Source organism: Olea europaea, chromosome 15 (assembly GCF_002742605.1).
Source record: "Olea europaea var. sylvestris chromosome 15, O_europaea_v1, whole genome shotgun sequence".
NCBI lineage: Eukaryota > Viridiplantae > Streptophyta > Magnoliopsida > Lamiales > Oleaceae > Olea > Olea europaea.
The window spans coordinates 26,278,832-26,290,277 of NC_036251.1; the positions used below are offsets into that span (position 1 = coordinate 26,278,832).

General features: G+C 32.8%; 1 protein-coding gene across 2 annotated transcripts; it reads right to left on the reverse strand.

Moving 5' to 3' along the window:
* Window positions 1-332: 332 nt before the first annotated feature.
* LOC111410672 (probable 1-acyl-sn-glycerol-3-phosphate acyltransferase 5) lies at window positions 333-4,002 on the reverse strand. 2 transcript variants are annotated; one of them, XM_023041128.1, is made up of 4 exons: window positions 3,853-4,002; window positions 2,771-3,487; window positions 2,451-2,581; window positions 333-824 (listed from the first exon to the last, which is right to left on the reverse strand). In XM_023041128.1, the coding sequence occupies exons 2-4, from the start codon at window positions 3,337-3,339 to the stop codon at window positions 415-417; spliced, it is 1,110 nt and encodes a 369-aa protein (XP_022896896.1). In that variant the 5' UTR covers window positions 3,340-3,487; window positions 3,853-4,002; the 3' UTR covers window positions 333-414. The 2 variants fall into 2 exon arrangements, with proteins under 2 accessions (XP_022896896.1, XP_022896897.1); XM_023041129.1 differs by having other exon boundaries at window positions 3,943-3,960.
* Between the last annotated feature and the right edge of the window lie 7,444 nt (window positions 4,003-11,446).

Sequence of the window (11,446 nt, forward strand, 5' to 3'; positions counted from 1 at the left end):
ACGTATCACGTATTCTTCAAAAATATCACTTCTTACAAAATCTATATCAAACAAGCCCGAAAATCTGTAATTAAGTTTCCTTTTTATTTGTTTTCTTTTTCTTCGTGCTCATTTTATCTTTAACATAATTAGTTAAAGACAAAACTAAAGAGAATCTAAAGGTCAAGATTCAAGTGCTCACAAAAATCGAAAATTAAGAATTTTAATACCTCAAAAAATACTACAAATTTTCAATACTGTACTAATCGTGTTCTCTATGTGTAAATATTTTTTAGCAACATCACTTCTGAGAAGTGAAAACTGAGTATTTGCCTAAAAACTTACTCAAAACAACACAGCAAGTTCAGGATCTAGAAATAATACATTAGATTACAACACGAAAATCTTGTTCGTTCATGATAAGGGAGCCATCATTCACAAAGACAAAATGGGCGATGGCCAAATATGAAAATAAGTGGCCGAAGCCAAATATGCGCAGACTAGAGAGACATAAATTTTGAACCAGATGGAAGAGAAAAAGGTGAGAAATGTACATGTTCCAGTCAAGATGATTACAAGAACAATGTTCACTACACACTTCATGGTAGACAGGCCCCCTTCTATTCCTTCACGAGGGAAATGGCCTTTTGAATAAAAATCTGACAGCATTTGATCTTTGAGGCTGAATGTATTCATCAACCATGAAGCTACCTGGTCTTCTGAAGTCGGAATGTCTCTAAGGGGAACACGCCGAACATGGATATGAACTTCAGAGGGGTCAACTCCAAAGGCATTATCCAAGAAAGTTGGGCTACGGTGTCTGTATCCAATTGTGATGTCGTAAACTGCATAGATCAAAAGTTTGATTAAGCGATTGCTAACAAAAATAGAAATAACTTTTGACTCTCAATAGATAATAAGCATACAAACCCTTGGCAACAGATTAATTTCACCAGCAAAAACTTGAATGCACAGTTCAATTCTAAGAGACCTTTTTCATTTTTAGCATATCACTAGGCTGGGCTTGTCTGCACAAGATCTGGAGGGCCTGGACCAGCCTGACCACCTCTACAATGGGACTTGGAATTGTCCTTTCCAATTTTTAGCAGTGTGGTGCTTGCAGCTTTTTTGTTCAGCACATAACTCATAATCTAACAAATGCCATCAGGAAATATATTCCCAAAAATCCACAAATCTCAAGTTTCTTTTGAGCTTCATCCAGAGATTAGACTTTGCATTAATTAAGAATGGTCCGTAACTCAGCCCTTTCCCTCATCACTCTTCCCAGATATCTTTTTGTACCTATTTTCTTTTCTTCAAGCATCTAGCACCTTGGCGCAATTTCGTCCTCCGCTATGTACAGAAGCTTCTTTCTAGTTTTATCATGTCAATAAACCCTCAGCTCCACCCAATGTTCTATGATTTTCTTTGTTCATTCTCTTTATGGGGACTAGAAGTTGGGAAATCTCAGTTTTCCAATCTCCAAAAATTTTCAAGTTGAGTATCAAGGCAATGAATGATTTCATTTAGATGATGTCATCATTATTCAAAACAGAAACTTCATGTTTACGTGGTTAAGAAACTTCATTTTACATTACTCTACAGATTTTCGTGTATTAGCATATTTATTATATCGGTATCATAACCTATATCGACCCATAACTAAAGAAGGTAAGCACACAAATACTTATTCTTATTCCGAGTACTGGGCTTGCTCTTTCTGCTTCGACAAAAGTCTGATGAAATCAAGGAAGTTTTTTTTGTTGGGATTACCGTGGAGATAGGAGTATTTATTGTCAAATCAAAAAAACAAAGAGCAAAGCACATCTAACTTAATCTATATATAACAAAGCAACATGAACAGATAATTTAGCCCCCGTTTGACCCCCATTACCTGAAAATGAAAATGGGGGGAATAGTATTTTTTTAGAAAAATGAGTGGTTGAAAAAAAAGAAAAAGTTTTCGATTTACGTGTAATATTATTTTATGGAAGATTGTGTGGTTGAAAATAGGAGAGAGAAAAATGAAATGTAATGTAATTGAATTTAATGGGGATCAAACGGGGGCTTAATGAGCATTATTGAACGGCCAAAAGGGGACAAACACATGCTAGTTTGAACGAACATCATCTTCGTAGAAATCACAAGTAAAAATGAACCATGTGGATAGAAGACCAGTGGTTAAGTAATGGCACACCTGAAGGGATAGTATAGATAATACAGCCCACCAAGACAAGATCACTGTTATAAGCAGATGAAACATTGTATATGAAACCACAAATTGTAGTGCCATGCAGGAATAATATACGTGCAGCGCATCAAAATTGTGAAGCTAAAGTTACAAGCACTTAAAAATAAATATGAAATGAGAGTAGCAAAAAGAGCCTATGAACTTTTAAGGAAACGCATAACATTAGAGGCTATGCTGCTCTTCCAAATTTTTAACATTTGCAAAGAAGATAAAGAAAAACCTGCATCCAATGAGCCCTTTAAACTCTCCAAACATGCATAAAACCCCTTTGTCTTTGGAAGAAGCACATTCTTCAGAACAGGGAGTCCATGCTCAGAAGCATACTTTTGACTGCGTAAGCACTTTTGTTCCCTGCACGCATGAAAGTAAATGAAAGATTAAACATGCTAAATTTATGAACTGGTGTGTGAAGCAGAAGTCCCTCTCCCATTTAGGCCGTTTGGCCTTGCAATCACAAACACAAAAGCTCGAGATGGGACAGGAAAGGAAATACAAACATCTATCTATCAAATCTAGGAGAAAAAGGTAAAAAGTTAATACGTGAAATCTGTGCCTTCTGGGAAAACAGCAAGCCAAAGAGGGTCCTGTGGATCATTGAAGGTTAACAGCATCTGGCGCATGGTTGATTCATCGGCCTCCCATTTCCTCTCTACAGGAATGAACTCCATTATATGAAAAACCCAACCAAATACTGGTAATTTCATCAAACTGCTCTTAAGGATATACTTTATGTAACCCTCACGCCCCTTTCGCAATGCAAGATCCCATAAATACATCCAGTCTACCTCAGTTCTATGGTTTGCAATAAGCAAAACACGTTCTTTAGCCGGAACACAGTCTCCTGAGAAAATCACTTTAGTCTGGTTGATTATCTCAAATAGAAAAGGCCACAAGGCTATCCAACTTCCAAAAAAGAATGCCGTTGCGGTCCTGCTGTAGTGTACGCTGAAAAACCTCAAGACAACTGCTGTCCAAAAGCCAAAATACACCAACAATATAAATGCTGTTAAAACTAACACAATCAAACAAAGAACGCCCCTCAGTATTCTAGGCGGAGTTAGAGGACGGTGCCTGGGATTATTTTTTGAATCAACTATGCTAGATTCCATGAGCTATCAAAACTAACAGAACTAACAGTCCCTTCTTTCGGGTATTTTGAACAAAGCTCTATTTTCACAATTTTTCGATGGTACCGGCAATGTGCACCAGCTGGACATTGAATCTGCTAGAAGGATGGAATTACAAAAATGGGAGCATCTGCAATTGAAGAAAACAAAGACCTGTCAATTAGTAATAAACTGCATCAAACGAATTTTAAAAATTAAGATCTTGTTAACAGTTAAGCAGAACAATGAAGAGAGCATCATCACTCAACCTAATTCTTATGAAGAAAAATCGGTAAAATAAGTTGAAAAAGTACTTCAATTATACTGTATAAGTGGAAAGTACAATTATTGTGCTTCCAAATGCAATAAACAAATAAATAAAATTAATGGGTTGCAACATATGCATTCAACATCAAATGCGTCATCTATTGAGCACATAGTGAGGATAAATTGAACAAGATTAAAATCGCAAAGCAGCATAACAAAGTAAATAGATAAACCCAAATCGGTGTATACCAAGTGCAGGAACTTATTTTCTCTGTTACGATCTAGCAAATCTCAAAATCAAACCCAAGAAAATAAAAGAAAAAGAAATGATGCTCAGACCGGGGAAACGTGAACCTTGTCTATGTGTACGTGTGTGTATATCAACTGGGATTGAGAATATTCATACGGATTCAAGAAACAGAGAGAAACGTGCCTTCGAGGAACCGGCAACTGGGAGGTTTTTCTTTTACTTTTCTTTTAATTTTTTTTCACTGTTACAGAGTGTAATTTGAGAATTTGGATGGAATTTGAAAAACTTTGACATTTTTGTTAATTTTGTCCATCATTATTCATCTCTTTAAGAAAAAAAAATGAAACGCACATACATTACTTATAATTTTGAAAAAAAATAATAATAATAATAAATAATTCAAGAAGTACTTAGAGAGTGTTTGATAGTCATTTTTATGTAAAAATGTATTTTTGAATAGTAAATTAATGTGAAATGTGTGGTTGAAAAATAAGGAAAATTTTTTGATTTACGAGTAATATTATTTTAATAAAGAATGTGTGGTTGAAAAGAAGAAAGAAAAAAATGGCTACCAAACGGTGTCTTAATATTTCAAGAAAGATTTTACTACTTATAAAAAAAAATGTACATAATAAATTAAATAATATGATGTGGAAAGAAAAGATTCAATGAAAAAGGTGTTTGTGTTTTACACTGGCAAGTGATAAAGTGTTATGTAGTATTATGTAATCCATTATGTGTATATATAGCAAGATCCGCTCATGTTTTATTGATAGGAAATTAGAAAAAGAATACAAGACAATGTGTAACTCTCTAAGCGTACTCCGCTCTTCTTACGATACGATAAGAGCGTCAACAACTAGATACATAGCTTATATTATCGAAGAGTATATGAATAATGCCATCATATGCAGGTATTGTAAATTTTACTCATAAGCGAGCATGTTTACGAATTATTTCAGACTCGTTGATCTATACAAGGAGAGAGAAGGTTGCTTCGAGCGCAAACCTCGGGAGCTACAAGACTATTCATGATAAATGATATGAAGTTACAAATAATTTAACTTTAGAATTACATAGTTCTATTTTTTAAAAAATAAATTATTGAAGACGTAATTTTGTCTTGCTTAAAATGTATTAAAATAAATCTATGTTTGGGTATTAATTTAATTTATTAAAAATTTGCTTTTATATAATGAGATCTCGTTTGGTACCCATTTTTTCAAAATGTATTTTTCTCTCTCTTCTTTTCAACTGCACATTCTTCATTAAAATAATATGACACGTAAATAAAAAAATTTCTTATTTTTTAACCACACATTTCCCATCAATTTACTATTCCAAAATGCATATTTACATAAAAATGGCTCCCAAACACCCTCCGAGAATCATAAATCACTTATGGTCGTATTTTGGAAGGCTCCTCTGTTGAAGATATGTGACATGTGAAGCCCCGATAAAGTTATTTGCTTTGTATTAACTTAAATCACGTGTTCTACAATTTGTAGATATTTTCCTATTTCATTGAGTTTTATTCTTGTGAGTTAAGGTTTTAAAAAAGCCTGTTTGGGAGTGATTTTAATAATTGATTTTTTGACCGTTAGGAGAAAAGTGAGGTCTACCTGTGAGAGAAGAAGTCAAATATAATGATTGAAATAGTGAAATAACGGTAAAAAAATCAATGTTTTAGGAGATAAAATCACTCTCAAACAAGGTCATAGTAATATAAATATGAGAAAATTGTAACTCATGTCACTTTTTGGATTGATATTTACAAAAATATCACATTTTAATAGTCTCAGCAAAGCTGCAAAGATATTCCTTCTGAACTTTTTTGACCCTCCACAAAATTTAGCCCCCGTGTGACCCCATTACGTGAAAATGAAAATGGGGGAATGGTATTTTTTTAAAAAAATGAGTAGTTAAAAAATAAGGAAAATTTTTTTATTTATTTATAATATTATTTTATGGAAGATTGTGTGGTTGAAAATAAGAGAGAGAAAAATGAAATGTAATGTAATTGAATTTAATGGGATCAAACGGGGCTTAAACCCCATCTGTTAATTAATGATGATTTAACTAGATGGGAAAAAATTGTACAAACTAGTAGTTAAACATCACATCAAACCCTCTCAACCCCTACTTTCTAAACCAAACCCTAATCCTAAAATCGTTTCATATCTTCTTTTCCAAAAAACAAGGAAATCAATATTTCCCAATTTGTGAAGCCAATCGGACGAACTCAGCAGGGCAATTCTCCCCAATTTATGAAGGAATGGGAAAGTGATATAGCTACTTGTGTTTCTATCTCTACTGTGAAGGAGAAATGCGAAATGACCCAAGAGCAGCCATAATTCCAAATTTTATTCTCCCTATATGTAGTTATGAAGCTAAAAATCAGTGACTATTAAGTGCTACTTTTCTGTATGCATGCTTTGGACCTTTGCATTTTTTTATAAGAAAAGTATAGTTGAGGTATCAAATTTTTCGTTTATTAGCAGACTTTGTCCAAATCTTTAATTTGTACCAACGTGAATACCAAACCTTTCAAAAATATGCAGATCAAGTCCAAAATGACGATTTCTATTAGTTTGACTGTTAGTTGGCCCAATAAATTGACTTTGACCAATTTTATAAGGGGTAAAATTGTAACATTGAAATAAAATTAAAAAACGAAAAAAAAAATAAAAAAACCCTAAGCCACTGTTCATCTTCTCCTTCCTACACCCACCCCCGCACCCCACACATACCCAAGCCCAAAAACCAAAACCTATCCAACTTCTTGGCAATCGCCATCCATCCCACTGACCGTCGCCGCCCTAAACATCATCGTCCATTTATAATAAAACATCATCCAACTTTTAATTTTGGTTAAAAAATTGATTGTTGGTGTGTGTAATTGTTTACACCTTCATCGTCTTTATTACTGTGAATAGTGATTACTGCAATTCAGAGCAACGACACAAATTGCCTTAGCTTCAATTGCAATAAACCATGGCCACACCAAAATTTTGAAGCCTTATCTGTTTCTCTTTCTGACTTCACTTTCTCTTTCTATCTCTACGTACACTTCAATAGAAAACCTACACGGGTTCATCATTCATATGGCCTCCAAAAACCAGAAAAAAGCCTCATTCGAGTCCTTCACAAGTTAGTTCCTCATTCATTAAATTCCTTAAAAATTTCTTTGTTACAGCCCAAAACCATAGAAAAATAAAAAAAACCCACTAACACCACCGCGACCACAACCACCACCATCATCACAGCAATAATCCATTAACACCACTATCTATTGAAGAAGAGGAGGGGAAAGACTCGCCAGATTTAGACCCAACAACTTTATTGCAATAAGCAAGTCCAGATTGAGTTAAAGTTAACTCAAAGGCACTAGATTCATAACCCAATGCACAGTACTTTTTTTATGCTCAATTCATTTACCTGTTCAAATTGAGAGTGAGATTTATATTGTGGGGCAAAGATTTTGATAGAAGGAGCAGTGGTCTGAATGATCCAGATGGAGTGGTGGCGGACATAAGGTGGCGGTGCCGCTAGCGATTACCTCCGATGGTTTTGGGATAGTGGGAAAGAAGAGGATGGTAGTGGGTGATGTGTTTGATTTTTGTTTTTTATTTAATTATAAGAATATGAAAAGTGAATGACTTTTGATTTTTTTTCCCTTTTTTTTGGTTTTTTAATTTTATTTCAATGTTACAATTTTACCCCTTATAAAATTGGTCCAAGTCAATTTATTAGATCAACTAACAGTCAAATTAACAAAAATCGTCATTTTGGACTTGAGTTGCATATTTTTGAAAGATTTGGTAATCACAATAACAAAAACTAAATATTTGGGCAAAATCTGCAAATAAACGAAATGTTTGGTACTTCGGCTACAATTTTTCCTTTTTTATTGGGTAATTAGCACAAAACGTCATTACTTTTTAATATTATTGTGCAAAATGTCCCTATTTTTCATTTTTTTTGGCACTGACACCCTTATCTTCACATTTTATTGCGGAAATCATCATTTCCATCAAATTTTTCGTGTAAAATGACAAATATACCTCATATTTAAATAAACTAATAAAAAAGAAAAGAAAAGTTAAAAAATATATTGCAATCATACTCCCAAACTTTTTTAAAAAAATGTAAATGAGTCAAAATAAATGATTAAAATGGTAATTAACAAAAAATGTCCTTACCTTTTATTATTATTATTATTATGCAAAGCGTCCATACCTTTCATTTTTTAACATTTTCACCCTTATTTCATATTTCATTATGAAAATCGTTATTTTCATCCATTTTCTCAATTAAGAGTTGCAAAATGACAAATATACATTCGTCTTTAAATAAAAAAAATAAAGAATAAATTGCAACTATATTTCCAAAATTTTCAAAAAAGTATAAATAAATTCCAAATAAATAATTAAAAAATAAAGTAATTTTTTTAATTATTTATTTACATTTTTTTTTTTGGAAAATTTGGAAATGTAGTTGCAATTTGTTCTTTATTTTTCTTTATTTAAAGAGAAGTGTATATTTATCATTTTACATCTTTTAATTGATGAAAATAATGATTTTTTATATGAAATATAAAAACAAGGATGAAAATGTTAAAAATGAAAAGTAAAGACGTTTTGCATAATAATGATAGAAGATATCAATGTTTTGTGCTAATTAACCTTTTAATAATTTATTTGAACTCATTTGCATTTTTTTAAAAGTTTGGGAGTATGATTGCAATTTATTCTTTAACTTTTCTTTTCGTTTTTATTGATTTTTATTTAAATAGGGGTATATTCATCATTTTACACGAGAAATTTGATGAAAATAATGATTTTCGCAATAAAATGTGAAGGTAAGGGTAAAAGTACCAAAAAATAAAAGGCATGGGCGTTTTGCACAGTAACATTGAAATGTAAGAACATTTTGTACTAATTACCCTTTTTTATTTTACACTCTATATAACAAAACACGTGTCAATTCAAGTTTATCTATCAGAGCAAAACAATTTTATTTTATATGGATCAACTTTTCTTGGATTTAATTTAGGGATAATTGCAACAAAAGTCCAAAACATTTGAAACATTAGCAGACTTTTTCAAAACATTTGATTTGTTGCAATCGTCACCCCTAACATTTCCAAACATGGGGAAAAAATCAGACATATTACTTGATTGAAAACTACCTGCATAACTAAATTCTTACCCTTACTAAAAGTTCTCAAATTTGGTAGAACCTTCAACCTAATGTCAGGTCCAAAATATTTATTTACTTGCCAATGCTTCCACCAAGTAAAGTTAAAATTGGAAAATAAGATATGGTGCTCAAATTTGTATACCTACCATAAATTGTAAATTGCGGAATACATATATATCATGTTGTAGCTACTTCCTCCTTGGGAAAAAATATACAATCCAAAAGACTCGTGCCTTCTTCACATCTCAGGAAAATATGTTGAGCACATAATCAAAGTCAGTAGCAACGGAAGAAGAGTAAAATCGAAATGCAAGAATGTAAAAAATAATCATCAAAATAACAAAATTCATCTCTTACGACACGTCTACAACAACATAACTGCAATTAGGGAGGACTACAAATAGTAGACCAAGGTATTAAGTTTACAAAAAAATAATCCAGAGTCTTCGTTGTTGTATTTGATTCAATTTGTCGAGGAGCTAGGTCGAACTGAAGGAAATTCTACTCATGTTCTCTCCAATTTCGAGGATTGCAACCATGTTTCCACAGCGGTAACAATAGTTTTGGAGCATTAAAAATATGAAAATACTATTTTACCCTTATTACTTTTTGTTTTTTTTTCCTTTTGTTAGTTAATGTGATAAATATGAAAGTACTATTTTACCCTCATTGAAATTGATTATAATGTGGTCAAGTTAAATTTTTGGTTAATTGACGGAACTATGGATGGAAATCGTCCAAAAAGATTTCACCTGCAACGTTTGGAAAAGGTTACATGAGACGACTATAACAAATCAAATATTTGGGAAAAGTTTGCTAATATTTCAAGGGTTTGGGGTTTTTCGCTGCAATTATCCCTTTAATTTAAGATTGTTTACAACATAAAACTCTGAAGTATGTTGACGTAATTTGTTTCTTAGACAATTAAATCTGAAATCTATAGTTTCAAAGAGTTGAGCCCCCAGGGCATATCTCCCAGTGGCAAAGGGGAGGGCGGATAGGGCTCAGCGCGGCAGTGTGCAGAGTTCGATTCCCGGCAAGGTGGAATTGGCTTTGTTGCAAGCGGGAGTTACCATATGGGTTAACAGCCTTGGCCTATCCATGTGCTCTCCACCCTAGCTCCTGGGAGGCACATCCTGCGATTTACCTCCTCCACGATGGCCCAGGATAGGGTCGGTGGGGGCCCTTAAGGTTGAGGTTCAACCTTTATAGTTTCAAAGAGTTGTTGATCATTGCGCTACATAAGTTAAAATATTTCACTTATTCTTTCTCTGTGCCATGATTCCAAGTGGGATCATGGAGCTATCGGCATAATATCAATTACTAGCAACTTGGTTTCTGGTCTTACGAGAAAGAATCCATTGTTAAGTTTGAAACTTCACTGAATGGGAAAACTATGTGTTGCTTTCAAAGGCGGAGCAAGGAGACTAGAGTTGTGAGGCCAAATTTCACAAAAAATTATTTGTGGGGACAAAATAAAAAATTATGATAATTTTTTTTTTTTTTTTAATTCTTGAAAAATCTATTGTAAAATATCGGATTTCAAAATTAATGTGGGGACAGCTGACCTTACTATGGATTTGCCCATGTTTGCTTTTGGAATTGTAATCAGTCATAATATTTTGAAGATATTTCATGATTAGTATGTCGAACAACTTATTTTTGTGTTTGTGTGGTTCTTGTTCATGGGTGAAAATACATTTTCATTGTGTTGTAGATTGCAAATTTTTAAAGGATTTTTTAAGTAATATATATAAGGTTGAATTGTTAAGAAAAATAGTAGTTTAAAACGAGCAGGTTGCAGTGGCAAATCCAGGATTTTAATTGAGCACGGACGGCCGTTGACTGTCGATGGTCATAATAATAACTAATGCCGTGAGTTGAAATTACTTAGCTCCCATTTGGCCCCCATTCTTTTGATTTATAATAGGGAAATAATGTTTTTTTTTTAAAGGATGGTTGTAAATAATTAAAAGTTTTCGATTTACGTTTAATATTATTTTATTGAAAATTGTGTGGTTGAAAATAGGAAAGAGAAATTTTTTAATTAAATTCATATGTTTTAAAGGGGGCCAAACTGGGGCTTATATCATAGTTTGAATTGTAAGTGTGAGTGTACGTTATCTACTAGTGTAATAATGTTTATCGAGTAACAATTTGAAATTTGAAAAATGGTCCAATTATTTACTTTCTTGATTCGATTTGTTAATAATTTCAGTTTAATAGAAAAAAGTGACTATTTTAATAATCTCACTGTATGGTCGAATTTTATTTTAAAATTTTATTTTTCTAAAATAGGAGGGTGTATATTTTTACTTGATAAAAGAATATATAACTTTTGTTGCTTGCATTGTCAACATCCACCAACTGCCATAGTGGTCAAATGGTGTA

What these genes read in the sequence shown, in the direction of transcription:
- LOC111410672 (XM_023041128.1), bottom strand. Translation starts at nt 3,339, where the DNA reads ATGGAATCTAGCATAGTTGATTCAAAAAATAATCCCAGGCACCGTCCT. An exon ending in CCAGAAGGCACAGATTTCAC is followed by an intron (nt 2,582 to 2,770) that starts GTATTAACTTTT and finishes TCATGCGTGCAG; the next exon opens with GGAACAAAAGTGCTTACGCA. An exon ending in AAAGGGCTCATTGGATGCAG is followed by an intron (nt 825 to 2,450) that starts GTTTTTCTTTAT and finishes TGATCTATGCAG; the next exon opens with TTTACGACATCACAATTGGA.